The sequence below is a fragment of the Oncorhynchus nerka genome, linkage group LG21 (assembly GCF_034236695.1).
Source record: "Oncorhynchus nerka isolate Pitt River linkage group LG21, Oner_Uvic_2.0, whole genome shotgun sequence".
NCBI lineage: Eukaryota > Metazoa > Chordata > Actinopteri > Salmoniformes > Salmonidae > Oncorhynchus > Oncorhynchus nerka.
In genome coordinates this window covers 8,617,990-8,643,999 of record NC_088416.1, presented here as the reverse complement: position 1 = coordinate 8,643,999, position 26,010 = coordinate 8,617,990, and the positions used below count along the sequence as shown (strand labels likewise).

Here is a 26,010-nt window from a genome sequence, read left to right as displayed (position 1 = left end):
GGGCAGTGTAAAACAGGTGGTCCTCCACACCGGGCGCAGTGTAAAACAGAAGGTCCTCCACACCAGGGGCAGTGTAAAACAGAAGGTCCTCCACACTGGGGGCAGTGTAAAACAGGTGGTCCTCCACACCGGGGGCAGTGTAAAACAGGTGGTCCTCCACACCGGGGTCCTCCACACCGCAGTGTAAAACAGGTGGTCCTCCACACCGGGGCAGTGTAAAACAGGTGGTCCTCCACACCGGGGGGTGTAAAACAGTGTAAAACAGGTGGTCCTCCACACCGGGGGCAGTGTAAAACAGGTGGTCCTCCACACCGGGGGTGTAAAACAGGTGGTCCTCCAAAACAGGTGGTCCTCCACACCGGGGGCAGTGTAAAACAGGTGGTCCTCCACACCGGGGGCAGTGTAAAACAGGTGGTCCTCCACACCGGGGGCAGTGTAAAACAGGTGGTCCTCCACACCGGGGGCAGTGTACAAATCGCAAACTGGTCGAAGTCGTGGCAGAGGAGATCTCAGACATTCTGGAAGAGTTCTGAGCTCTGAGACAGAGCCGAGCAAGACTGTAGCTGTGACTGTTGATAATGCTGGCAATATGGATGTTGCCATAAAGAGGCTACACATCCTAAAAAAAGGATGCTTTGCACACACATTGAATCTGGCAGCACAGAAAATCTACAAAATTACTTCCATTTGATAAATGGGCAGCCCGAATCAGAGCAATGGTCGTGTGGTTCAAGAGATCCTCGATGTCCAAAACAGTCTTGAAGGAAAAGCAGCAGCTCCTTGGTAAGAAGCCAGTTCAATCTATTAAAGTATTATTTAGAAATTCCCACATTGAACAATATAATTCAATATAGTGTGCGGTAATGAAATGTATGTTGTGTTTTTGTTGTTGTTTCAGTTCTTCCTCAACACTCACTCATCCTTGATGTGAAGACCAGGTGGAACTCTATCTAATGAGAGATTCATGGAGCAGCATCCAGCCAGCCAAGCAGCAGCCTTGGACATAGGACTGCAAAAAGCAATGAAGGACGAGGACTTCCATAAGGCTGAGGAGTTTGTCCAGCTCATGAGCACATCCACACTGTGTGTGTCATGTGACATGAATGCCACCTGTGGACAGATCAAACCCATCCTCCAAAAACTGGAAAAGCACTTCACTGTGAAGCATGAAGATACGTTTATGGCATCCATCAAAGAGAAGGTGTGGGAAAACCTCTCCGAGCGCTATCAGGACGAGGACATTCAAGCCTTCCTGCATGCGGCCACAGCAATGGACCCCAGATTTAAAGGGAGGCTGGTGAGTGATGCCACCTGGGACAGGCTGAGGAAGGCAACTGTTGAGGCCAATGTGACAGGAGTAACACCAGGGCTGTCAGGGGAGCTGGAGCAGACACACAGAGCAACAGGAGGAGGAGTCTGAAGGAGAGGAAATGGAGGAGACAGTCCCTCCATTGTACAAAACAAGGAGTGCCTTGGGAGAGCTGTTCTCAGAGGAGGACAGGGAGTTGAGGTTGACGATCCAACAGGACTCCTCGTCCCTCACCCTCATCGAGCGTGTTGACCTAGAGGTGGAGCTCTACAAAGGCCTGCCTCCCATCCCCATGGCTGAAGATCCTGTGATGTAGTAGTGGTGGTGGGAGAAGAGAGCTACTCTGTGCTCAAGCCTCCTCCACCCCTAGCGAGAGGGTATTTTCGACTGCAGGGAACACAATAAGTTAGGAGTGGTCCCGACTTCTGCTAGACAAGGAAATATGTTGATCTTTCTCCAGAAGAACTGTTAAGAACTGTTAGTCCTTTTGCAGCCTACCTGCATTCCCCACCCGTGTTGCTCTACACCACTGTATTTTATTTTACAGTCTACCTGCATGCCCCACCCGTGTTGCTCTATACCACTGTATTGTCTTTTACAGTCTACCTGCATGCCCCACCCGTGTTGCTCTATACCACTGTATTTTATTTTACAGTCTATCTGCATGCCCCACCCGTGTTGCTCTATACCACTGTATTGTCTTTTACAGTCTACCTGCATGCCCCACCCGTGTTGCTCTATACCACTGTATTGTCTTTTACAGTCTACCTCTACCCCACCCGTGCATGTATTGTCCCCACCCGTGTTGCTCTATACCACTGTATTGTCTTTTACAGTCTACCTGCATGCCCCACCCGTGTTGCTCTATACCAATGTATTGTCTTTTACAGTCTACCTGCATGCCCCACCCGTGTTGCTCTATACCACTGTATTGTCTTTTGCAGCCTACCTGCATGCCCCACCCGTGTTGCTCTATACCACTGTATTGTCTTTTACAGTCTACCTGCATGCCCCACCCGTGTTGCTCTATACCACTGTATTGTCTTTTACAGTCTACCTGCATGCCCCACCCGTGTTGCTCTATACCACTGTATTGTCTTTTACAGTCTACCTGCATGCCCCACCCGTGTTGCTCTACACCACTGTATTGTCTTTTACAGTCTACCTGCATGCCCCACCCTGTGTTGCTCTATGCCCCACCACTGTATTGTCTTTTACAGTCTACCTGCATGCCCCACCCGTGTTGCTCTATACCACTGTATTGTCTTTTACAGTCTACCTGCATGCCCCACCCGTGTTGCTCTATACCACTGTATTGTCTTTTACAGTCTACCTGCATGCCCCACCCGTGTTGCTCTATACCACTGTATTGTCTTTTACAGTCTACCTGCATGCCCCCACCCGTGTTGCTCTATACCACTGTATTGTCTTTTACAGTCTACCTGCATGCCCCACCCGTGTTGCTCTATACCACTGTATTGTCTTTTGTTGCTCTACAGTCTCTACCTGCATGCCCCACCCGTGTTGCTCTATACCACTGTATTGTCTTTTACAGTCTACCTGCATGCCCCACCCGTGTTGCTCTATACCACTGTATTGTCTTTTACAGTCTACCTGCATGCCCCACCCGTGTTGCTCTATACCACTGTATTGTCTTTTACAGTCTACCTGCATGCCCCACCCGTGTTGCTCTATACCACTGTATTGTCTTTTACAGTCTACCTGCATGCCCCACCCGTGTTGCTCTACACCACTGTATTTTCTTTTGCAGGGAAATATTGTTTATTTAATTTGTTATACATTTCTATCGTCACAACATTCGTCTATAATAGTAATTTGTTCACAACATTGCTGTTTCTTTTGCTGTAAATAATTGCTTAATTTTTGTTTTACATTTCAGAAAATAAAGCAATGTTAATTCTGTTATTAATTTGTTTCTGTTTTTTTGTGGGGGTTTTTATAACAAGAGGAACCAATAAGAATACCGATAAAGTGCAGTATCGGTAAGAGTAGTAATACCATTCAAATCTTAACGATACCCATCCCTACACACGTCACACAGTTGACCGTTTGCGTATTCTGCTGCACCAACATGGTGCAGTCTGTGACTCACTGCAGACATAGGGAGCCAGTGTGACGTTCATAGGAATATGATTGACCTACATATTCCCATACTGTGTGTGTGTGTGTGTGTACATATGTATTGTACAGTTGTGGCCAAAAGGTTTGAGGAAGACACACATATTGATTTCCACAAAGTTTGATGCTTCAGTGTCTTTAGATATTTTTGTCAGATTTTACTATGGAATACCGAAGTATAATTACAAGCATTTCATAAGGAGTGGCAGGGTAGCCTAGTGGTTAGAACAGATTTGCATGTTCAAATCCCTGAACTGACAAGGTACAAATCTGTTGTTCTGCCCCTGAACAGGCAGTTAACCTACTGTTCCTAGGCCGTCATTGGAAATAAGAATTTGTTCTTAACTGACTTGCCTCGTTAAAAAGGGAAATAAAAATAATAATAAAAAAGTGTCAGGCTTTTATTGGCAATTACATGAAGTTGATGCAAAGAGCCAATATTTACACTGTTGACCCTTCTTTTTGAAGACCTCTGACGTCTGCCCTGGCTGTCAATTAACTTCTGGGCCACACTGATGGCAGGCCGTTCTTGCATAATACATTTTTGGAGTTTGTCAGAATTTGTGGGGTTATGGTTGTCCACCCACCTCTTGAGGATTGACCATATGTTCTCAATGGGATTCATGTCTGGGGAATTTCCTGGCCATGGACCCAAAATATCGATGTTTTGTTCCCCGAGCCACTTAGTTATCACTTTTGCCTTATGGCAAGGTGCTCCATCATGCTGGAAAAGGCATTGTTCGTCACCAAACTTTTCCTGGATGGTTGGGCGAAGTTGCTCTCGGAGATTGTGTTGGTACCATTCTTTATTCGTGACTGTGTTCTTAGGCAAAATTGTGAGTGAGCCCACTCCCTTGGCTGAGAAGCAACCCCACACATGAATGCTCTCAGGATGCTTTACTGTTGGCATGACACAGTACTGATGGTAGCGCTCACCTTGTCTTCTCCGTACAAGCTTTTTTCTAGATGCCCCAAACATTCGGAAAGGGGCTTCATCAGAGAAAATGACTTTACCCCAGTCCTCAGCAGTCCGTCCAATCCCTGTACCTTCTGCAGAATATCAGTCTGTCCCTGATGTTTTTCCTGGAGAGAAGTGGCTTCTTTGCTGCCCTTCTTGACACCAGGCCATCCTCCAAAAGTCTTCGCCTCACTGTGCGTGTAGATGCACTCACACCTGCCTACTGCCATTCTTGAGCAAGCTCTGTACTGGTGGTGCCCCAATCCCACAGCTGAATCAACTTTAGGAGATGGTCCTGGCGCTTGCTGGACTTTCTTGGGCGCCCTGAAGCCGCCTTCACAACAATTGAAAGGCTCTCCTTGAAGTTCTTGATGATCTGATAAATGGTTGATTTAGGTGCAATCTTACTGGCAGCAATATCCTTGCCTGTGAAGCCCTTTTTGCGCAAAGCAATGATGACGGCACGTGTTTCCTTGCAGATAACCATAGTTGACAGAAGAAGAACAATGATTCCAAGCACCACCCTCCTTTTGAAGCTTCCAGTCTTATTAGAACTCAATCAGCATGACAGAGTGATCTCCAGCCTTGTCCTCGTCAACACTCACACCTGTGTTAATGAGAGAATCACTGACATGATGTCAGCTGGTCCTTTTGTGGCAGGGCTGAAATGCAGTGGAATTGTGTTTTGGGGATTCAGTTAATTTGCATGGCAAAGAGGGGCTTTGCAATTAATCTGATTACTCTTCATAACATTCTGTATATGCAAATTGCCATCATACAAACTGAGCCAGCAGACTTTGTGAAAATTAATATTTGTGTCATTCTCAAAACGTATGGCCACGACTGTATACCAGTATGTAGGCTAGGCTATATGTACAGTGTGTGAGTCCCTCCCCCATACTGTGTAAGTGAATACGCAGGAACACACTCTCCTTCTGTGCCGTTAATTCTCTCTGACGCAGTAGACCACATCACTCGCGCCCTGCTCTCCCTCCGGTCTTCCTCGTTGTCCCACGCTTCACGGCCCATAGCTTCCTGACACAGCAGCCTTTATTTCCAGGAAGCAATGGTGACATGCTCAATGCAGCCTCTGCACCATTCACTAATACAGTCAATGGAGATGCACCACAACCAGTGAGGATGGGAAGAATTTATGAAAAGAGGACCAGTTTCCAATAGCTGTCAGTGAAGATGCCATATTGTTTCCTTTTAACTAGTTAATGGGGATGGGAAGATTCCCTCAGCCATCAATAAAGATGCCAGGGATATGTGTTTCCTGTAAGTCAATGGAGGTGCAGCGCTGGCCATACAGTGCCTTCGGAAACGATTCAGACCCCTTTGGAAGCAATTACAGCCTCAAGTCTTCTTGGGTATCGCGCTATAAGCTCGGCACACCTGTATTTTGGGAGTTTCTCCCATTCTTCTCTGCAGATCCTCTCATGCTCTGTCAGAGGGGGAGCTTTGCTACACATCTATTTTCAGGTCTCTTCAGAGATGTTTGACTGAGTTCAAGTCCGGGCTTTGGCTGGGCCACTCAAGGATATTCAGAGACTCCTATATTGTCTTGGCTGTGTGCTTAGGGTTGTTGTCCTGTTGGAAGGTGAACCTTCACCTCAGTCTGGGTTCCTGAGTGCTCTGGAGCAGGCTTTCATCAAGGATCTCTCAGTACTTTGTTCCGTTCATCTTTCCCTCGATCCTGACTAGTCTCCCAGTCCCTGCCGCTGAAAAACATCCCCACAGCATGATGCTGCCACCACCATGCTTCACTGTAGGGATGGTGCCAGACAGTTTCCTCTGGCTTGATGCTTGCCATTCAGACCAAAGAGTTATATCTTGGTTTCATCAGATCAGAGAATATGGTTTTCCGATTTGGTCTGATAATCTTTAGGTGGCTTTTGGCAAACTCCAAGCGGGCTTTCATGTGCCTTTTACTGAGGAGTGGCTTCCGTCTGGCCACTCTACCATAAAGTCCTTATTGGTGGAGTGCTGCGGAGATGGTTGTTCTTCTGGAAGGTTCTCCCATTTCCACAGAGGAACTCTGGAGCTCTGTCAGAGTGACCATCAGGTTCTTGGTCACCTCCCTGACCAAGGCCCTTCTCCCCCGATTGCTCAGTTTGGCCGGGCGGCCAGCTCTAGGAAGAGTCTTGGTGGTTCCTAACTTCTTCCATTTAAGAATGATGGGGGCCAATGTGTTCTTGGGGACCTTCAATGCTGCAGAAATCTTTTGGTACACTTCCCCAGATTTTTGCCTCAACACAATCCTGTCTCTGAGCTCTACAGGCAATTCCTTCGACCTCATGGCTTTGTTTTTGCTCTGACATGCTGTCAACTGTGGGACATATATAGACAAGTGTGTACCACAGGTGGACTCCAATCAAGTTGAGACAACATCTCAAGGATGATCAATGGAAACAGGATGCACCTGAGCTCAATTTCGAGTCTCATAGCAAATGATCTGAATACTTATGTAAATAAGGTATTTCTGTTTTATTTTTCAATTTAATACATTTGCAAAACATTCTGAACATCTTTTCACTTTGTTATTATGGGGGTAGATTGCTGAGGATGTTTTATTAAAATCAATTTTAGAATAAGGTTGTAACAACCAAAGTGTATAAAAAGTCAAGGGGTCTGAATACTTTCCGAAGGCACTGTATATAGTCAAAGGGGTTAGGAAAACATTATTTCTCAAACTTCAATGTAGATGCCAGTGTTTCTTGTTTCCTGCCACAGTCAATGATGGTGCAGGTCAATGTGTCCATTGCCAGGCAATGAAGATTTGATACTTACAGTATTTCCCATTACAATCAATGAACCTGCAGCACTGCTCATTCAAGATGTGTTCCCTTTACAGTCACTGATATCATACTGTCTACTTATAAAAGTTGAAGATGGTAGTTTTAATATATTAGTTGATTAAGTAAGTTTCCCATTTCAGGAATTTCCAGTCAATAACATGCCATGTAGCCTAATACCAACAACCAGACTGGTATGTTTAATGCAGTAGTCAGCATCAGGAAATGCTGTGGTGGCAGACAAAATGTAGGCTATGAAACAACTATCAATTGGGACCGCCTCATTCTGCCCAGACACCTCTTTTTCTAGTAGCCCAACTCTGTTGGTTAAATATAAGGACTACTTTATGTTGCAGAGGTAGAACCATTTGTAGCATTACGGGACAACACATTAGCTTTGTGTATTTCACGTTGGCAGTGGCCTCTCTAAATGCCAGCCTGGTCGTGGCACAGTGAGTGTGTACTTTTAGCTCAGCATTTCCTGTTTTGATGGCAAGAGTGTTTGACAGATGGGCTTCCTCTGCTCTCCTCGGTCCTCTCTCTCACTCACACACACCATCTCCTGCCGACTGCATTCCCAGAAAGGGGGCCCATGCCCACTATACCGTCCTTGGCAGAGCCAAGGATTCTGCCCTGACAATACCCTCTGTGTTGATGAGAGCTGTAGAGTGGGTGGTGGTGGGTACTAAGTAGCTGCCCTATACAGAGCTTAGGCTAGCTATGGAGCTATTCAAATAGTTCTAATAGTTTTCACCCCTACACACCTCCCCACGGAAACACAATCTTCTTGAGTGTGCTGTACAGTCCTGATGCTTGTTGCACCATACTGAATACTGCAGTTAAACTCTGTCGCTACTTAGCATTGTGATTATGAGTGTGGGATACAACCAGGATATTAACAAGTAAAGTAACCTTTTCACCTGAATGTCCAGAACAATAGGAACACCCCCTTTTGCCCTCCAGAACAGCCTCAATTCGTCAGGGCATGCTCAACAAGGTGTCGAAAGCGTTCCACTGCGATGTTGGCCCATGTTGACCCCAAATCTTCCCACTGTTGACCCCAAATCTTCCCACTGTTGACCCCAATGCTTCCCACGTTGACCCCAATGCTTCCCACTGTTGACCCCAATGCTTCCCACTGTTGACCCCAATGCTTCCCACTGTTGACCCCAATGCTTCCCACTGTTGACCCCAATGCTTCCCACTGTTGACCCCAATGCTTCCCACCGTTGTCAAGTTGGCTGGATGTCTATTTGGTGGTGGACCATTCTTGATACACACATACAGGAAACTGTTGAGTGTGGAAAAACCCAGCACCGTTGCAGTTCTTGACACACTCAAACCGGTGCAACTACTACCATACCCCGTTCAAAGGCACTTACATTTTTTCATACTCATTCACCCTCAGAATGGCGCACACACACAATCCATGTCTTAAGAATATATATTTTTTAAATATTTATTTTACGTGTCTCCTCCCCTTCATCTGCACTGATTTGAAGTGAATGTTGGTTTTCCTAATGATTTGTACTCTGTGTATAACATATAACAGGGAAGCCATTGCATCCTGATATGCCCCACTTTAAAAGCTGTATAACCTGTTAGCCTATGCTCTGGATTGAGCAGGAGTGACAGGCCTCTGTATTACCCAAGGACTCCCAACGGCGCGGTTCCACCTACTCCAGGCCACATGAACTATTCCCCATTCAACACTCAGTCAATAGCTATTATCCTATTAAACAGGAGAGGTGAGGGACTGGGCAGGATAAGGAAACCGGTTTTGGTGAGCAGTGAAAAGACTTTAAATGGAGGCCATGACACCTGGCAGGAGTTTGCCACTTAAAGGGGATGTAGGCTATTCTACACTGCCTACAGAAAGGACAAACCATAGAAATGTAATAGGAATACTCAAAGGGATCCTTAAAGTCCCTAGGGCGGTGTCTCAATAGCTTGTAATGGCTTCCTTCCTCATCTCCTTTCCTTGACCACTAAACCTAAAGGATGTGATGGTTTATGAAATCTATCCAGCCCTGTTCAGTACTCACAGGAACGGAGACGAGGAAAGGGAGTCACTCAGGAGTATTAAGACAAGTAGGATCAAGTAAAAAATAAATAATAATTAACCTAATTTTTGTGAGACTTACCAAGTCTGCACTTGCACAAAACCAATATTTTCTTAGCATTTCGACCATTCAGAACAGTCTGGAACACAGCGGTCTCTCAAACTGCTCACTCAGTAGATTTTATCCCCGTCTCTCTCTCTCCCAGTGCTCCGCTGTGACCTACTTTTGACTTTATGGCTTTTCTGGCTAAACTCTGAAAATTAAAAACCATGAGGATCCCCCCCCCCACACACACACACACACACACACACACACACACATTACATTTGCTGCAGCCTGCACCAGGCAGTCATGTGTGTGAGATCTTCATCTCTCTTGAATAGATGTGTAACTATGTGGCATATTTCAGCCTAAATGCCAGTGGGAGAGGTGCCCAAAGTATTGCCAGTTGGCTGCAGCCTGTGACACTCTGACACATGCCGCCACCCTACAGTCCTGCTTAAGAACATATTGAACCGTCATGGAACCCTGGGCCATGTTCAATAGTGGTGCACTATATAGGGAATAGGGTAAAACACACTCAATGCGTCCATTGATCACTGCCATCATAGTCAGCAACACAGCAAGCCCCTGGCATCCAGGCCTGGCATTGGCAGTGCAGTACTTTCCAGAATAGTGCCGCAAGCTAACACAATAATGCTCCTTTTGTTCCTCTGTTTACAAAGTGTGTGTGTGTGTGTGTGTGGGCCTTGCCCTGAATTCAATCCACTTTGTGCTGGAAAAAGAGAAGATAAATGGAATAATGGCTATAGGGAAAGTTTAAAAAAGGAGGGAAAGTTAGAAAAGGAGGGGGTTCTAATTTCAAATATTACTATGGCATGTCACCTGAAGACTTGTGTAGGTCTGTTGGACCAAAGAGCTCCGTATGTAACCGAACTCTCCAAATAACTCAATCTCTTTTGTACAAATAGCTTCATTCTAAGGTAAACGTCTCTCTTTTTCAAACAAGATAATAGTTTCGTCAACAGCAAAAAGAACGTTCCGGCCCTATCACGAACATCTAAATGCCTTTGTTTAGAGACGACATTCGCACCTAACTAGGAAGTCCACTGGAGTCCACTTCAATTGCGTTTGAGATGATGTCCCTTGCAACTGTGACCGTTTCTTTCAGTAACACCGGCACTGTGGTATCGTCACTGTAAACAGTCCCGACATTACTGTCTATTGATTTAACCATTAGGCTACTTCAGCACTATGCAACTGCATCCATGTTCCCTCCGTGTGTGTGTTTTAGGGAGAGTGTGGGACTAGATATCTGTGATCTCAGTTTGTATTAGGGCCTCTCTGAATTGGCCATTTTTTTTAAAGCTCTTAATCAGATCCTGTCATCTGATCTAGAGTCAGTTCTCAGTGTCGGCTAGATCTCTGCTGATTGCCAGGCAGGGTGAAGAACTGATCTCAGAGCAAACCTTAGCTTAATTAGAGCTGATGTAATTGTTGTGACGTGAGGATGATATGTATGTGTGTGTGCCGTGCAGACGGGCTGCTCCGCCCCAAGCAACAGGAGTCTCTACTCTACCCCACTTCTTTCACACACACACAGTGGGCATACATAGCGGAAACAGGTCTCATAAACACACTGAGGTCCAGTGGTCATTGACCATCGCATGGCAAGTCAATTTCCTTGACCAACACACACACATTCTCTCACACACACACACACACACATTATTACTGCTAGCGACGAACGTTGCGGCAACACTGAGGCAGTCACACGCCCACACATCAGCTCCAGCAGCCTGGCCTTGGCCAGTGTCCTTCCATTTCTAACGACCAGCCTCTTTCAAAGCCACACTCACACACCATCTAGTCTCCTCTAGTCTGGAAATATTCTTGAATAATATCATGTGGTTCCTTTTCCACCCGACTAATTTATTCCCACTGTTTTCACTTCCATTCCAACGTGTCCTCTGTTCCCCTTCCTGAAAACACTAAGAAATAGTTCCTCTTCCAGTCTTCCATGCCCAGAGTCTTACTATCATTTTTTAAAGGAAGAAGGCCTTTCTATTTCCTGGAAAGGATTAGGTATTGTGTATTGTTTTGATATTTCCCTCATGCATGTCTGGAAAGTGATCCTATAAACGTCCCAGCTAAATTCCTGGGAATGTTAGTCACACACTTGGCCTGCCTATCCTTTAGTGTATCCTGTAGCTATGGAGACCTGAGCTGACACACACACACACACACACACATGCTTTTGTGCTTATTTGTACATTCTCATATAGCCAATTTAGTCAAATATTTTCTCCTTTCCTTTTTTTTTGACAGCTAGCCTAATCTGCTCCAGGGAAGGGTTGCACCGTGCTGTGTTGGAGCTCCATCAGTTGGATCTGTTTGGATTAACTGCTGCATATGACTGCCTGTAGCTCTGTTTGTATCAATCAGTCAGTTCAGTTATAGAACCCATTGGGAAAGGGGGATACCTAGTCAGTTGTCCAACTGAAATGTCTTCCGCATTTAACCCAGCCCCTCTGAATCAGAGAGGTGCGGGGGGGGCCTGCCGTAATCGACATCCACATCTCCGGTGTGGGTTAACTGCCTTGCTCGGGGACAGAACGACAGTTTTTTTTTTTTTTTTTTTTTTTTTTTTTTTTACCTTGTGAGCTCAGGGATTCGATCCAGCAACCTTCCGGTTACTGACCCAACGCTCTAACCACTAGAATCATGTGACAATGGGGCGGTGGCTCGCGTGACTGACTAGGCCTTTGTCCCAATTACTGTTTCATCTTTTGAACATCCTTAAATATTTCCAACTTCCTTGCCGTCACAATACACAACATCTGATAGAAGTCAAAGCAACATGTGGGGATACCATCCAGCCATTAAACCGATCAGCATTAATGATGAATATGAAACAAGGAAGGAGACCATGTCAGAGTATTGGAACATGTCCTCGTCTTCCTCTTGTCACCTGTCAATGCCGAGCGTGACACACTTCTTACGTGACTTTAAGACACCCTTATCTTGAATTGACTTTTTAATAGCAGCATGATGCTTTGTCAATATTAGACAGCCTAAGGCCTAAATATTGACCCAGTCGCCCTTGCGAGTTTTGGATGTTTGAGCATGTGCTCAGCTGTGACAAAACATCGAGTCATGCTTGCAAATGTGGTATTTGAGTTTCGGTGATGTCACTCGGGCCTTTTGATATGTAATAAGTAGGCCATTTCCTGTTTGGAAGAGGCATCCCGGATTGATTTGACCTGTATCTCGAGGGCGTCTCAAGCATCATGTGACACCTTCAACAAACTAGTACATTGTCTTTGGGTTACCGCTAAAAACCACTACAAGGTACACTCTGCAACATGTTTAGAAGGCACTTGGTGGGTTATGTCATTTCTAGTTACCCATCGTTGTTTTTCCCTCACTGATCTGAAAGTCAGCTCTTCCCCCTGAGTCAGAACACTGAGTACTGGCTTGAGTGGTGTTGTGACTTGTGTGTCTCTGTTTAAATAGTCACTATCATGGCCTTTACAATTCCTGTTTTGCGTCCCTATTCATTGTGGAGTTTGTTTTCCTTTGTCATGTGACCTTTGTTTAACATTGGGGGTATGTTGACTCTTATGTACATCTAACCTCCAAAATAAATCAAACACTTTTGAGTAAATGAGGGATACAAAGTAGGCTTATAATTAAAGTACTTGGTTCCACACAGGTGTGGTTCCTGAGTTAATTAAGCAATTAACATCCCATCATGATTAGTGTCATGTATAAAAATGCTGGGCAGGCCATTACTTTGGCAACCAGGGCAATGCCCCCATCCACAGAGTTTGAGCATGAAAAAGATTGTAAAACGTATGCCATGGCCCTCTGTCACCAGATCTCAACCCAATTGAACACAGATTCTGGAGTGGTGCCTGAGACGGGGTTTTCCATCAACAAAACACCAAATTATGGAATTTCTCGTGGAAGAGTAGTGTCGAGTCCCTCCAATAGATTTCCAGACACTTGTAGAATCGATGCCAAGGTGCATTGAAGCTGTTCTGACTCGTGGTGCCTCCCCCTATTAAGACACTATTTTGGGGTTTCCTTTATTTTGGCAGTTACATGTCTTTGGCCTTCCTTGTTTTTGGTCTGAAACGTCATGTTTGACATAAGGGTAAATCCATTTGGTTTCAATCACTTTTTGACTGCATCCCTTTTAATTAAAACAACTTTCCATGTGTGTTTTCCCATGGAAGTGGTCATAAAATGACTTTTTGGACTTTAATGCCAACACATTTTAGAGATGAAGTTTTTTTGCATTTCATATCGAGACAGCCACAAAAAAAATGAAAAATGTTGAGTTTGATATCTTTTAAAAGCTAACCGTGATATCAAACTATTTTATTATTTCATGAAATAGATGTATGGAAATATTCAATTGTAAACCTTTTCAACTGATTTGTGTAATATTTGTAAATTATATTAATTTGTAGCTTAGACCCTATTTCATATCATCTGAGGTTTTTGTGTTGTGCCTGCCATCAGTTGAGACAACATGCTCTTGAATATAGGGGTGGGCGTAATGAATCATAGGTCCATTTTATGAATTCTATCTCTTCAGACCACTGCAGTTTAGTCACAGAAATGCCCATCATTCCACCCACTGTCAAATGTCAACTTAAATGGTTATGACTGTTCTATTATCTATATTTCTATGATTTTCAATAGGTTTGCTATGGAAGATTAACAGTATAATTTAAATGACCAGATATTCCCATTCAAGTCAACATCCTCTGATGTGTGGACCTCCAACCATCTTTTTGTTACCATTTTGAAAGTAGAAATGTCAATTTTTGTTCCCTTTTTAGTACATTTATCAACCCATAGCGGGCACAACACAAAAAACCTTGGATGCAAAGTAGTGTTTAACCTGGAACATATGCCAATATGTAAGAAACATGTTTTCTTTTCTCTCTCCAGAAATGGTCAAATAGGTTGACAACCCTGTTTTGTGAGCTTTTCAATATCAATCTCAACTGTTTATCTTTCCCAGTGATGAAGACATGGATGTCTCATGGTATGATGGGGTATGCAAAATGCCTCAAATTTGATCACCTTTATCTCTTGGCATTCAGCTCCATCACGTCACTTTCTGAGCACTTCTACAATGGGCAAATATTTACGGGGTGTTTTGTTCAAATCAAAAGGGGTGCTGTCAAAGTGATTTGAATTGAAATGGATTTACCAAGAAATGTTTGCTTTGTTTATGCATTGTTATATATATATATATATAACAGTCTGTTTTGTGTTGAGGTATGTTGTTGGGTGTAAAGAATTCTGTTTGTTGTATTTTGCCTGCCCCTTCATGTGATGTTTAGCGCCGTTGAGAGCATTTTGTTGATGTTGATGCAGTAGTCTGTTTGGATGGGCGAACACCAAACACCGTGTTTACTCCTGCCATAGTGCTGACTGTACGCCTCTGAGAGCCTCTGTTCTAGACCATAGAGAAAAACAGAACTCAGCATGATTATAGTGGGCCCAGCTCAATGTCTGTGTCTCAAATGGCACCCTATTGCTTATATAGTGCACTATTTTAGCACTTTAGGGAATATATTGCCATTGGGGACGCAGGCAAACAGCCCTGGCCGTTTTATTAGGCAGTCTGGTACCATGCTGACTGGAGCTACAAAGAATGGGGGGTGCAGGTATTGCCAATTTCCAAAGCCCCTACTTAGCCTGGTTTGCTCATGGCCTCACCCCGGGCCTGAATACCGGTCCCATTTTTAGCAGGGTAAGCTAGCCCTTATTACAGTTATATGACAAGGCCCATGTCTAGGCTTCAGGGGTGTTTCTCAACCTCCAGTCTGTGGCCCAAAAAGGAAAAGCCATAGCTTGCGAGTCCCTGGTATGAAAAGGATTGGAAAACACTGGTTTTAGAGGACCTGAGCTGAACCCAACGCCTTTTCAGAGGACGGGGACATCTTGCTCCAGTATAACTGATGAACACAGCCGACCTCGCTCTCTTACTTAGCTTTTACATGTATGTTTCCAGTATGAGCCATCTTGACTAAGTGGTTGATTTGTGCCCGGTGGTGGCCTCACATTTCCCGAACGACCACTTCCCTCATTTTTCTCTCTCCTTCCTCTCTTCTCTCGGTCGCTCGCTCTCTCCAGACTGCAGAATCCAACTGGGCCAGGATAAGAGTATGCCCATTCAGCACAAAATGAAATAAAATAATGGCTTCTAGAGCAGCCAAGAAGAAGTAGACCAAATGAGTTCCTTTATTACAACACAGGGCACAGACTTGGCCTAGAATTAGCAAAGATGCTGTCATCGTGTACAAGTCCCTAGACTGTTCTGAGCGCGGTGTCACTTTGTCTCCCACACCTCTCCAAACTGATTGGGGACCTGTCCATACATGTCTTCTCATGTCCCCTGGCTGCTTACATAACCGTGCCAATCTGGTCCAGGATCAGTAATGAAACATTATGAAAGCAATGCCAGGTTCATTGTGGGCCAAGGACCTTACGTTGTGTAACAGCTGCCTTCAGCAGCACAATACATCGAGGGCTGTGTCTGAAATTATACCCTAATCCCTACATCGTGCTCTACTTTTGACTAGGGTGCCATTTTGGTCGCAACCTAGGTGGTGTTGTGGTTTATGAGCAGAATTCTACTGATATATATTGTGCCTTGGGGTGCCTTTTTACTAGGCTTTTCTTATTACTGGGCTTGTTATTACTAGGCCTATTTTGCATCCCAAGATAATGAAACGATGCATTGTGTATTGCTGGCGCGTGTGCCAGCTGCTGAGACAATAGGATACGAGTCGACGTTAGTGAGGGGATGTGTGGGTCGCGGAGTAGACCTGAATGGTGTTTTGTCTCTCTCTGTCTCTCTCTGTCCTAACCCCTCTTGTCCACCTTTATCACGTTCTTTCTCTTGCTCACTTTTTTTTTGAGATATGAGAACAGCTGACAATGTTGATTTTGGGAACTAGGCTATTTCATTAAATGTCACCGTTGGAGATATACAAATGCTAGAATATCTTGTCTGATACGTCTCACTCTCTCTCAATTCAATCAACTTTATTAACATGGACGGTAAAGGAGTTTGCGTTGCCAAAACACACGAGTCCCACACTTAAAAACCATTTCTCTTTCCGTCTCTCTCGCAGGCCTACGAGAGGCGATTCCCCACGTGTCACCTGATTCCCATGTTTGTGGACAGCGAGGTGTTGGAGGAAACTGAGAGCGAGGACGGATCCGTACACAATGTCCAGCGCCGCTGCAAACTGGACGTGGACGCCCCTCGTCTCCTCAAGCGGGTACGGCTAACCTGTCGCTAACTTCCCTCTTGAGTCTGGTCGGTCAACCAATCAAATGTATTCATAAAGCATTGTCAGTTGATGTGAGTCTTGTACTTTTTAAAGTCCTTTTGTACCTCAGGGGTTGTCACAAAGTTCTTTACAGTAACACAGCCTAGACCCCAAAGTCCAAGCAAAAGCAGAAGCCGTTTGAGTAATGTTTTAAGTTTCCGCTCAATATTTCAAGATTTCTATGAAATATGACCTAGAAATACTTGAAATTTAGTGAAATAGTTTTCGTTCCAATTTTTTAAATTTGATTAAATATGTTTAAAAAGTATATTTTCTGTGTTGGAATGGTGTTGGCTTACCCCAACCACAGAGTGGTGTTGACGTATACCGGTCATTCAAAATATTGATGTGAGTAGATCGCTGATTGGCCAGCTCATCCTCCTCAGGAAGATGACATGTTCTATGAGGAAATGGCAAGCATTTTTTAAACGGTCTATTTGAGATACAAGTTTGATATTTGAGCGTTTTTCTCCAATTTATGTTTTGGCCACGAATTCGAGTATAGGAGGAGTCAGCAACATTATTTGGATACGAGTTAACAGAATATTAATTTTAAGTGAGATTTTCAGGGGACAGTTTAAATGAAGTAGCATTTGAAACATCCTTAGCTTGTATTCTAAACGAAGCTGACATGACGGGGGGAAAACCAAATCAAAAGACCTTAACACCCAAATTAGGCATCGGCCATTTTGTAATCGGTGTATCCGTTTTTCCTTTTTGACCATTTTAGTTTTGCTGCAACTGGTTTCATCAGTGTCCTTTTGTGTGCAGATTGCGGGGGTGGACTATGTGTACTTCAGCCAGGAGAACACTCTGAACAAGAGAGAGAGGACGCTCCACATCGAGTCCCACAACGAGACCTTCTCCAACAGAGTCATCATCCACGAACTCTGCAGCTACTCGGTGTGTTACACACACATACACACACACACACGCGCGCATACACACACACTTGCCATACACACACACATTAAATTGTAGCTTTGGTTAGAATGGTTACATAAGCTACCTGTCCATTCGCTAACACACATTCAAGCCTTGGCTTTAATTTGTCAAACGCGTGCGCACACACACACACTCAATCACACACACACACACAAAGCCCTGTTAAACCACTTTGAAGCCAGCTGTCGACAGCACACCTATGCATTCACAATTTCTCTTCAAATGAACGGATCAAGCGGTGTTCCAACCAGCTCCTGATATGTAGCTACAGTACACACGCGTCACTTCAGTCTTAGTTTTCTATCACCTTATCTCACACGACACTTACACACAGCCCTGTAAAAGCAAGTTGTCGACAGCACACTTATGTCTGAACCCCTTCCCTCCAATGCACTCACAATGCTTCTCTCCAAATAGACAGAGAAAGCTGTGTTCCAACCAGCCTCTCATATGCTGCTTCCTTCCCACTGAATAATTCAGACCTCCCATTGTTACCGGCAGCACTCCGCCTCAACACACTCACACACTATTCTGGAGTCAGTTCTTTCACACCTCCCAGGCCTATTGCGGTGTGTTTCGCCACTCCCTCCTCTGACCTCAGTGCTACTCTCACCAGGCTCCCGTGGTGAATGAATGCGCTCTGAGTTAATGAGGTCAAGCACATTGCATTAGCGTCTAACGAGGCTAGCGGGCCTATTTTAGGTCCGCTATGCAGCTTTGTGAAGAACAGTTACAGTTAGCCTGCGGGTGCTAACAAGGCTAGGCAGCTCAATTAGACGGAGCTAAAGTTGGCTAAAGCTGACATATTTTGGTAGCCAGAGATAGCCAGGTATCCAGCGCCAGAGCTAGCCGAAGAGCTACATCGTAAAATAATCTCTGTCAGTCGTTGTGTCACGGAGGGATCACTGTATGACTTGCCTCGCGGTGTCTGACAATCAACACTCTCACTCCCAGTCCTATCTAACACACTCCACTCACTGACATCTGACACTCCCAGTCCTATCTAACACACTCTACTCACTGACATCTGACACTCCCAGTCCTATCTAACACACTCCACTCACTGACATCTGACACTCCCAGTCCTATCTAACACACTCCACTCACTGACATCTGACAAAATCTATTTTGATACAATCTCAGGCTGTGTGAATGTGTTGTCTGTGCTTGATACCGTCACCAAATTCCCCCCTACTATCAATATTTGTTGGCATATAACGGCACAACCTGTCAGTATTGGTATAATGCCAGTGGGTAGTGTCATCGGTACGCACTCCCACACACAGCTGAGGATGTGTGGCTTGTAGTGTGCGTCAGCACTCGGCACAGAGTCATATTGCCGTGTGTGGTTGCCACGGTAACACTTGTATCTTCTCTTTCGTGTGTGTGTGCAGGCCCACCCTGAGAATGAGGACTGGACGTGTTTCGAACAGTCGGCCAGCCTGGACATCAAGTCGTTCTTCGGCTTCGAGAGCACAGTGGAGAAGATAGCCATGAAGCAGTACGCCAGCAGTATCAAGAAGGTGTGTGTGAGCGCCGGATCTGATCAGGGTCATATTCATTAGACACTGACAGTAAGTAAACAGACTGAAAGGTAGCGGGACGACCTGAACCTTGTCCAATAAGAAATGTTGGCTTTCGTTTATCGTTGGTATGTTGCACCCTACTGAATACAACCCAGATGTATCATATTTAAAGAATTCACCAGACGGCAAACATTCCCCTCATGCAAAAAATGATGAATCCAACTAGGCTCCATTTCAACTCAATAAGTGAATTGACATTCCACATTATTTTTTTTATGACCTAATTGTATTGTGAATTTAATTCATCTCCTGCATTGAGTTAAATGAAAAGGAACTGGCCCAACCATGGAATCCAGTGTTAATACAGCAGACATGCCATTGGGCCGTGAGTGGTGAGGTCTAGTGTGAAGTGGCTCTTATTATGTAATGTAAGCCAATTTGCCGAGCCAGTGTAAACAAAGATAAGCTCCAAGTCCCTATTTAGCCTCCTTCCATATTAGTAACTCTTAACTCTCTCCTTTTCCTCACTCTGTCGCTCTTTCTCTCCTCCCCCCCCGTACTCCCACCTCCCCCCTCTCCATGTCTCTCTCCCTCCCTCTCTCGTCTTCAGGGTAAGGAGATCATAGAGTTCTACCTAAACCAGCTGGAGGAAGAAGGGATAAGCCACGTGCCCCGCTGGACTCCCTCCCTGGATGCTCCCCCCTCCTCCTCCGTCACCACCAAACCTGTCTGTGCCACTCCGAAGCTCCTCCAGCTGGAGCTGCCTGTCACGCCCGCCGTCTCAATCCCCGTGTCCACGGATGCCAATGACCGTGAGCTTGCCGATGCCACCCAAAGTGAAGCCACCAGCAACGATGCCACAAACCAACCTGACGACCAGATGGAGAATCAGACGGGCACGCCCGATGGTTAGTACTGGTGGTTGAGAAACTGTTCAAAAGTTTCAAAATGTTAGGAAAATGGGAAACACGATTTTTAAGTGGCGTTTAGCTGTCTGATTTGATTTTGAATGAGATTGAATTGACTGACTTGAGAATTCCCCAAATTGTGTGTGTGTTGTAGACAAGTTGGATGCAGACTACATCAAGCGCTACTTGGGAGACCTGACTCCTCTGCAGGAGAGCTGTCTGATCAGACTACGACAGTGGCTGCAGGAGAGCCACAAGGGCAAGGTGAGACACACACACACCCTTACAGTTTTCAATACACACATACTAAAGCATATTCTATCTTTTGAAATCATACTCTGCTACTTGAGACACAAACATAGAGGCATGTGTGACATGCTCACACGCGCACGCTCTTACCCTGCCCCCTCTGATTCCCCCCCCCCCCCCCCCCCCCCCTTGGAGACCCTTACCCTCACTCCCGCCTCTCCCTCCTCGCCACCTTTCCAGATCCCTAAGGATGAGCACATCCTTCGTTTCCTGCGGGCCAGGGACTTTAACATGGAGAAGGCCAGGGAGATCCTGTGTCAGTCCTTAACATGGAGGAAACAGCACCAGGTGGACTATCTGTTAGAGACGTGGACCTCACCACAGGTCCTTAGTGACTACTACACTGGAGGGTGGCACCACCATGATAAAGGTATGGAGTATGGAGACGGAGAGAAAGAGATGCTCAGGCAGGCGCACGCACGCACACACACGCACACAATTAGTCGCTAATAATTGTCATGGAGTCTTGATTTGATGTAGAGGGGTAGAGGGGTAGTCTGATGAATTAGACACACGGCACAAACCCTCCTGTACTCATATTATTTACGCATGGTTTAATAAAACTGTTATGTGTGTGTGTGTCCTGTTTCTTTGTAAGTTGTTAACAGAAGTGACTTCCCAAAATGTCACTTTTTTATTTCACTGTAATAGAAAAAGAAGTCCCTGTCTAAGCCACAACTTCCTGTCATACACCATATTTGTCCAATGAAGGAATACAACTTAGAATTGACTGCGTTGCAGTTCACCAGTCCCAATTTCAAAAATGTTGTTACTGGATATTTTATATTTATTTACTTAAATAAATTTACTGGATATTTTAAACTGTTTGTTTTTGCTCTCAACACCACCATGACTCTGTGTGAGCTCAAAAGTCACCATTAGGGAAAGGTATACACTCCTACGTATTTATTTGTATAGTGAAACTAAAATATTTTGTTTTGTTTATTGCCCGTCTTCACGGCAGCCCCAAGGCATTGCCCTCATCACACAATGAACTGTATAAGAGCCTAGTTTGAGGAGTGGAATAGCCGATCACCTGTTAGGCGCCGCGAGAGCAACTCCTCAAAAAGCCGGTACTGGAGTCTAACGTGCTTTTTGAAATCCAGTCATTGCACAACCAAATAACAATTCAAAAAAGAGCTGTTTTTATTTCTCAACTCGTAATTAAAGCGCGCCTCCCATTCGCCGTTGAAGTGCATCGGCTAAAGTCAACGTTAGGCAGGCTGTCAGCAGGTCACCCACCACTTTACAATGTGAGCTTGAGGCAGTATAATTGTTTGATACTTGAATGTTTTACTTCACTTGAAATAATGAGGCATGTCTTACCTTGCTTCAAAGTAGCATAGCCAAAATTCCAGCAGACTTCCCCATACTATTTAACCAGCATGATTTTTATAAAGACTTCCCCATACCTTTTAACCAGCATGATTTTTATAAAGACTTCCCCATACCATTTAACCAGCATGATTTTTATAAAGACTTCCCCATACTATTTAACCAGCATGATTTTTATAAAGACTTCCCCATACTATTTAACCAGCATGATTTTTATAAAGACTTCCCCATACTATTTAACCAGCATGATTTTTATAAAGACTTCCCCATACCTTTTAACCATCATGATTTGTATAAAGACTTCCCCATACCTTTTAACCAGCATGATTTGTATAAAGACTTCCCCATACCTTTTAACCAGCATGATTTTTATGAAGACTTCCCCATACCATTTAACCAGCATGATTTTTATAAAGACTTCCCCATACCTTTTAACCAGCATGATTTTTATAAAGACTTCCCCATACTATTTAACCAGCATGATTTTTATAAAGACTTCCCCATACTATTTAACCAGCATGATTTTTATAAAGACTTCCCCATACTATTTAACCAGCATGATTTTTATAAAGACTTCCCCATACTATTTAACCAGCATGATTTTTATAAAGACTTCCCCATACTATTTAACCAGCATGATTTTTTATAAAGACTTCCCCATACTATTTAACCAGCATGATTTTTATAAAGACTTCCCCATACTATTTAACCAGCATGATTTTTATAAAGACTTCCCCATACTATTTAACCAGCATGATTTTTATAAAGACTTCCCCATACTATTTAACCAGCATGATTTTTATAAAGACTTCCCCATACCATTTAACCAGCATGATTTTTATAAAGACTTCCCCATACCTTTTAACCAGCATGATTTTTATGAAGACTTCCCCATACCTTTTAACCAGCATGATTTTTATGAAGACTTCCCCATACCTTTTAACCATCATGATTTGTATAAAGACTTCCCCATACCTTTTAACCAGCATGATTTGTATAAAGACTTCCCCATACCTTTTAACCAGCATGATTTTTATGAAGACTTCCCCATACCATTTAACCAGCATGATTTTTATAAAGACTTCCCCATACCTTTTAACCAGCATGATTTTTATAAAGACTTCCCCATACTATTTAACCAGCATGATTTTTATAAAGACTTCCCCATACTATTTAACCAGCATGATTTTTATAAAGACTTCCCCATACTATTTAACCAGCATGATTTTTATAAAGACTTCCCCATACTATTTAACCAGCATGATTTTTATAAAGACTTCCCCATACTATTTAACCAGCATGATTTTTATAAAGACTTCCCCATACTATTTAACCAGCATGATTTTTATAAAGACTTCCCCATACTATTTAACCAGCATGATTTTTATAAAGACTTCCCCATACTATTTAACCAGCATGATTTTTATAAAGACTTCCCCATACTATTTAACCAGCATGATTTTTATAAAGACTTCCCCATACCATTTAACCAGCATGATTTTTATAAAGACTTCCCCATACCTTTTAACCAGCATGATTTTTATGAAGACTTCCCCATACCTTTTAACCAGCATGATTTTTATGAAGACTTCCCCATACCTTTTAACCAGCATGATTTTTATGAAGACTTCCCCATACCTTTTAACCAGCATGATTTTTATGAAGACTTCCCCATACCTTTTAACCAGCATGATTTTTATGAAGACTTCCCCATACCTTTTAACCAGCATGATTTTTATAAAGACTTCCCCATACCTTTTAACCAGCATGATTTCTATAAAGACTTCCCCATACCTTTTAACCAGCATGATTTTTATGAAGAATTCCCCATACCTTTTAACCAGCATGATTTTTATGAAGAATTCCCCATACCTTTTAACCAGCATGATTTTTATAAAGACTTCCCCATACCTTTTAACCAGCATTTCTCACCTGTTCTATTGGTTTTCATATTAACTTTATTTCATTGTCCAGAAGCCAAAGGCACAATCCTGGTCATATTAGCAACTCATCCTAGTTGTTGCTATTGGATTCCACATCTTTCTACGTTTCTAGCAGAGATTTTAATCTCTGTCATATATGGAGCCATTGTCATTGGGTGCACTGTTTTAGAGCTGTGTTTCCCCACTAATTGCTTTTTGGCAAGTGTTTTGAAAATTGTTATATTAGCTGCTTCATTACAGGAGTTGCATGTTCAATAGGCTTGCTATTGTTGTGTGTTTCTCATAATGAAACATATCTATTCCTTATATGGGTTAGGGTTAGATGGGTTACATGCATAATATTTTACTGTTTAGATTTTTTTTTTACAGTTTGTTGACTGGTTAATCAGGGTTGGTTAGTCGGAAGCAAAATTTGACCGAAATGTGCATCCCTAGATGACACAAATATACTTATGTCTGTGTGACTTCCAGAGGGTCGTCCTCTCTATATCCTGCGCCTGGGACAGATGGACACCAAGGGGCTGGTCCGAGCCCTGGGGGAGGAGTCTCTACTCAGACACGTGAGTGGGCCTCTTCTACTGTTAATCACAGATGTGGTAACTAAAGTGTGTGTGTTTCTGTGTGTGTGTAAGCATACCGACATTGTGTGTTTTTTAACCCTTCAGGTTCTATCTATAAACGAGGAGGGCCTCAGGCGCTGTGAGGAGAACACCAAAGTCTTCGGCCGACCAATCAGGTACACACCCCGTTGCTATTTGGTAGACGCTCCACCACTCCCTCTGATAGGTCAAGTGGAGTTTAAGCCATATTGCATACACCCATCCAGGCCTCTCAGATCTACAGGACACAAGTTCTGTGGGAGAAGGGGGACTCAACAAGTAATGAGCCCTATGGGGCCTCTGAAGCTGTTGCTAAGCTAATGTGAATCATGGGAATTTGCCTTGGTGCAGTGGGGTTATTAACGCAGGGACTGCGGAGTGTGGGGCATGCTCTTTAAAGTTCTCTAGGCAAGATGGAAAGAATGTGGAGGGTTCCTCTGAAAGGTGTGGGTGAGAGCGAGAAGAAGGAAAAAGGAAACCGCACACTGCTCTTGGTAGTATCGCTGATATTTAACAAGCTTGCGTATTGGCCTTCGTCAGAGATTTTTTGAAAGGTGTGGGTGAGAGAGACTGGGAAATTGGGCGAGTGACCGAGAAATTGGGCGAGTGAGAGGAGGAATGGAAAAGAGAGGGACGGGGAAAAAGAGAGCGAGAATGTGAGAATAGAGGTGTTGTCTGGCAGCTGTCAGGCTTATCAGATGGACGTGACTATGGAGCGAAGCCATGCAGGACTGTTTCTCGGGTGTGCTAGGGTGGAAAGCCACGGAGCTTCCCTCGCGCAAGACCGAGGCAGCGAGAGAGTCCCGGATTGAGGGGGGGGTGGAATCTGTCTCCGTTTTTTGACGTCGGGGTCGAATTTGGAAAATTAACGTGTGTTGTACTTTAAAATCTGTGCATAGTACTTCAAATGTTCTCCAACCTCTCTCTCTCGCTCTCCCCTCTAGTTGTTGGACGTGTCTGGTGGACCTCGAAGGGCTAAACATGCGCCACCTGTGGCGACCGGGGGTTAAGGCCCTTCTGAGAATCATTGAGGTGGTGGAGGCCAACTACCCAGAGACCCTGGGACGCCTGCTCATACTGAGGGCTCCTAGAGTCTTCCCTGTGCTCTGGACCCTGGTGAGACACGATGAAATGCTATGGCTGGAGACTCCTCTAAACGGCACCCTATTCCCTATATGGTGCTTACGGGGCACTAGATGAGATGCCATTAGGCATGATGTGTTTAGGCGGGAGCAGTAGGGTGTTGACTCGTCCCACCGTCTCTGTCCTGTGTTCAGGTGAGCCCGTTCATCGACGAGAACACCCGTAAGAAGTTCCTGATCTACGCTGGAAATGACTACCAGGGCCCCGGCGGCCTGCTGGACTACATAGACAAGGAGGTCATCCCTGACTTCCTGGGAGGAGAGTGTATGGTGAGTGTGTGTGGTGTCATCACCCAACATAGTCACATTGTCGTGTGGTTGCCATGATCACGTTTGTAATCCCTTTCTTTTTTGCGGCTGTGCGGCGCATATACACGATATTATCCGTGTGGAGCAGAATGACATGTACTTTCTGGTGTGGCCTAATTCTGTGTGCAGTGTGAAGTCCCAGAGGGGGGCCTGGTTCCCAAGTCTCTGTACCGTACTGCAGAGGAGCTGGAGAACGAAGACATCAGCCTGTGGACAGAGACTATCTACCAGAGTGCCAGCGTCTTCAAGGGAGCGCCCCACGAGGTGAGCCCCCAACACAGTGCACCTCGGCTGGGGCGGAGCAGAGAGGACTCGAGGAGAGCGGGGGCGACTGTGGCCTTGGCTGGAGCTTTTGAAGTCGTTTGT

General features: G+C 44.5%; 1 protein-coding gene across 6 annotated transcripts in view; it reads left to right on the top strand.

The window, feature by feature from the left end:
* LOC115103795 (SEC14-like protein 1) overlaps positions 1 to 26,010 on the top strand; it is a 47,708-nt gene that overhangs the window by 18,293 nt on the left and 3,405 nt on the right. For 4 of the 6 annotated variants that reach the window (XM_029624744.2, XM_065006279.1, XM_029624747.2 and 1 more), the window contains 11 exons: positions 16,428 to 16,577; positions 17,400 to 17,531; positions 18,968 to 19,096; positions 19,710 to 20,007; positions 20,162 to 20,271; positions 20,452 to 20,686; positions 24,066 to 24,154; positions 24,260 to 24,330; positions 25,138 to 25,309; positions 25,471 to 25,605; positions 25,774 to 25,908. In XM_029624744.2, coding sequence (XP_029480604.2) covers positions 16,428 to 16,577; positions 17,400 to 17,531; positions 18,968 to 19,096; positions 19,710 to 20,007; positions 20,162 to 20,271; positions 20,452 to 20,686; positions 24,066 to 24,154; positions 24,260 to 24,330; positions 25,138 to 25,309; positions 25,471 to 25,605; positions 25,774 to 25,908 — 1,656 coding nt within the window. The remainder of the gene's footprint in view (positions 1 to 16,427; positions 16,578 to 17,399; positions 17,532 to 18,967; positions 19,097 to 19,709; positions 20,008 to 20,161; positions 20,272 to 20,451; positions 20,687 to 24,065; positions 24,155 to 24,259; positions 24,331 to 25,137; positions 25,310 to 25,470; positions 25,606 to 25,773; positions 25,909 to 26,010) is intronic. The other 2 variants (XM_029624748.2, XM_029624749.2) reach the window with 1 other exon arrangement.